Below are 1,101 nucleotides of genomic sequence, written 5' to 3' on the forward strand. Positions count from 1 at the left end.
TTGGGTACAAGGCCTTTTATTTGCTGCCTCTGCAGAGGCTCAGGGGGAGGCTCAGGCGATGCTCCCGGCGTTGGAGGCGATCCTGGGCCACAGATCCGCACATTCCTTGGCCACGGGGCCTGTGATTGCTGAGCCTGGAAAACAGGGATAACGGAGCATCAGTTCTGCCCCGGGAGGGGGGGATGGAATTCCCAGAGAAGCCGTGGCTGCCCCATCCCTGAAGTGGTCGAGGTTGGACGGGGCTTGGAGCAACCCAGGCCGGTGGAAGGTGCCCCTGGGGGTGGAACTGGATGAGCTTTAAGGTCCCTTCCAACCCAAACCATTCTGGAATTCCAGGATTAAAGGGCACAGATGGTCCAGGGCAGCATTTCCCACTCTCTGAGTGGAACCTGGGTCCTTTCCCTCAGGAAAGCTCAGCCCTGTGGCAATGCCCACCTCCCCACATTCCCAGTGGGAATCCACACGATTCCAACCCTCACCTTTCATTTCTCCTTTGTTATTTACAATCACCCCTGCATTGTCTTCGAAGTAGAGGAACACCCCGTCTTTCCTCCTGTAGGATTTCCGCTGCCGGATCACCACGGCCGGGTGCACTGGGAAGGGAGAGGAGCAGCTCGGGGTCACAGACCTTGGGATAAACACTCACTCCAGGGGGATGTCCCTCAGGAGCTGCTCTGCTGCAGCATCAAACCCAAGGCACAAACTCGGGGTGGTTTTTAACTTTACATCTCATATTTGTTGGTGTTCCACTAAGAAGAGGTTCGGTTTGTGGTCACCAGCCCCCTTAAAACCGAGCGTGTAACACTCAGAGTTGCATCTGCACCTGGATGATCCACTGTTTTCCCACTTTCCCACCTTTATTTCTAAATAAGCCATTAATTCACAAACAATATTTGGCAAAAACTCCTCTGGAGCGGGAGCAAACCTGTTCCCTGCCCATGGCAGGGGGTGGGACTGGAGGGGCTTTGAGGTTCCTTCCCACCCAAACCATTCCAGGATTCCATGATCCAACTTCACAGATCCATGCAACATTGCTCCTCTTTTATAGATGGAGAAATAGACTCAGCAGAGGGTTTTGGGAAGGAATTCCTCCCTGTGAGG

The 1,101-nt window shown here is 54.0% G+C and overlaps 1 protein-coding gene across 1 annotated transcript; it reads right to left on the reverse strand.

Moving 5' to 3' along the window:
- RPL23 (ribosomal protein L23) lies at positions 1-641 on the reverse strand (the record flags this gene model as incomplete). The annotated part of the gene is made up of 2 exons (XM_017837889.1): positions 1-134; positions 480-641. Coding segments are annotated over 2 exons (245 nt in total), but the record flags the coding sequence as incomplete, so codon positions are not given.
- Positions 642-1,101: the final 460 nt, after the last annotated feature.

The sequence above is a fragment of the Lepidothrix coronata genome, unplaced genomic scaffold (genome assembly GCF_001604755.1).
Source record: "Lepidothrix coronata isolate B3197 unplaced genomic scaffold, Lepidothrix_coronata-1.0 Scaffold316, whole genome shotgun sequence".
Taxonomy (NCBI): Eukaryota; Metazoa; Chordata; class Aves; order Passeriformes; family Pipridae; genus Lepidothrix; species Lepidothrix coronata.